A 1841-nucleotide genomic window follows, 5' to 3' on the forward strand; every position below is an offset into this window, starting at 1 on the left:
GTAATGGCGAATTCAAACTCTAACCCTAACCATAAAAGCAACGAAACAGAGGAAAAACATCACGGCGTCGCCGATCACCCCATGGACAATCAAATGCCTAGCCAAATGCACAATATCGTCACCAACACCTTGGCTATGAAATCCACAATGTTGCCGGTGCCGCACAAATCTGCAGCATCTCCGTCTCCGATCAGCCACTCCGACCTCGGGGAAAAAACGGAAAATCGAATAAACAACAGAGTCACCAGTTCATCAAACAAAACAAAGGCCATAGATTACCAGGATCCAGCATCAGACGCAGAGAATTCGAAGATCCGGCTACTAAAACAGAGATGAAAGCGATGGCAGCCAGAGCCCTACGCTACCTCTGCGCAGGAAACGTATCCGTATGCAAAAGCATAACAGAGTCACGCGCTCTGCTCTGTCTCGCCGTACGCCTAGAAAAGGGGGAAACCGAAGTGAAATACAATTCCGCCATGGCATTGATGGAAATCACCGCCGTGGCCGAGCAGGACTCATATCTGAGGCGATCGGCGTTCAAGCCGACTGCTCCGGCGACGAGAGCGGTGGTGGATCAGTTCCTCCGAATCGTCGAAAAGGCAGATTGCGAGCTCCTAATCTCTAGCATTATGTCAATTGGAAACCTAGCGAGAACGTTCAGAGCAACAGAGACGAGATTCATACCGGCATTGGTGAATCTGCTGGACGACAGGGAGCCGGAGGTGAGCTGCGAGGCGGCGGCGGCGCTGAACAAGTTCGTCGTTCATACTGCTGTGCTATCTAGCGATGCACGTGCCGGATAGTGAGACGTTGGCGCAGGAAGACGTGTTGATAGCGCTGGAGTGGTCGACGAAGCAGCAGCATCTGATGCAGGATGAGGGCATTGTTACGCTCGTTTATGAAGCGAAGAAGAGATTCGAGCTTTTTTTTATTTTCATGTTTAAATTTTACATTTTTAAGTTTTTGATTAATTAGGTTAATTAGGTATTAGCCATTAATAAAACATAGTTATAACTAATTAATTTGGTCAAAATCAACTAAAATCGCGTTGACTGTGACATTCCGTCAATTTTAACCAATTCCGTCAATTTAGGACTAAATTGACTCCGATTTCAAATGTGAGGGACCGAATAATCCAAAAGATAATGTTTTGGACCAAAATAAAAAAACGACAAATGTTAGGGACCATTTTGGGCCTTTAGTCTATATATATATAGGCATTTGATCAAAACAAAAATGGCCTTAAACCAAGAATTGCATACGGTTTTATGTCCATTGGATTAGACAATCTAATCTTTAGATTAGATTAATTAACGGCCAGATTTTAATGGGAACATATTATTATTTTAATTATTTATAATCTAAAAAGGTTAATTAAGTAAATTGTAGTATGTCGTTAGTTATAGTATTTCCTATAATTTTGCTCTGTCATCTCTCCACTAACTGCTCTTTATCGTAGTTTATTAGCCCATAATTTCTTCTCCTTCAATCTTTCGTCAAATTTGCATACCCTATTCCAATTAATGTAGTTCTGCTTAGTTTGGTCATACTAAGCATTTAATACGTCATATGATTATAATATAATCATTTAAATGAACACTTCAGGGTCAAAATATGCGCTAATCGAAGTCATAATAACATATACATAAGTTTGGTCATAATAAGCATTTAATTCGTCTTACGCTTATAATATAAATATTTAATTGATCACTGTTGGGTCATAATACTGCTACAACCGAAGTCATAATAACATATTGCTAAGTTTGGTCATAACAAGCATTTAATTAGTAATACGTTTATAATATACATAATTTAACCATTAAATACATACCAACTATACG

At 39.8% G+C, this 1841-nt stretch overlaps 1 protein-coding gene across 1 annotated transcript; it reads left to right on the forward strand.

Annotated features, from left to right (window-relative positions):
- Positions 1 to 341: 341 nt before the first annotated feature.
- Positions 342 to 803, forward strand: LOC121756111. Its single transcript, XM_042151572.1, has one exon. It carries the CDS (start codon positions 342 to 344, stop codon positions 801 to 803), a length of 462 nt encoding a protein of 153 aa, XP_042007506.1.
- The last annotated feature ends 1038 nt before the right edge of the window (positions 804 to 1841 follow it).

This window comes from Salvia splendens, chromosome 11 (genome assembly GCF_004379255.2).
Source record: "Salvia splendens isolate huo1 chromosome 11, SspV2, whole genome shotgun sequence".
Classification (NCBI taxonomy): domain Eukaryota; kingdom Viridiplantae; phylum Streptophyta; class Magnoliopsida; order Lamiales; family Lamiaceae; genus Salvia; species Salvia splendens.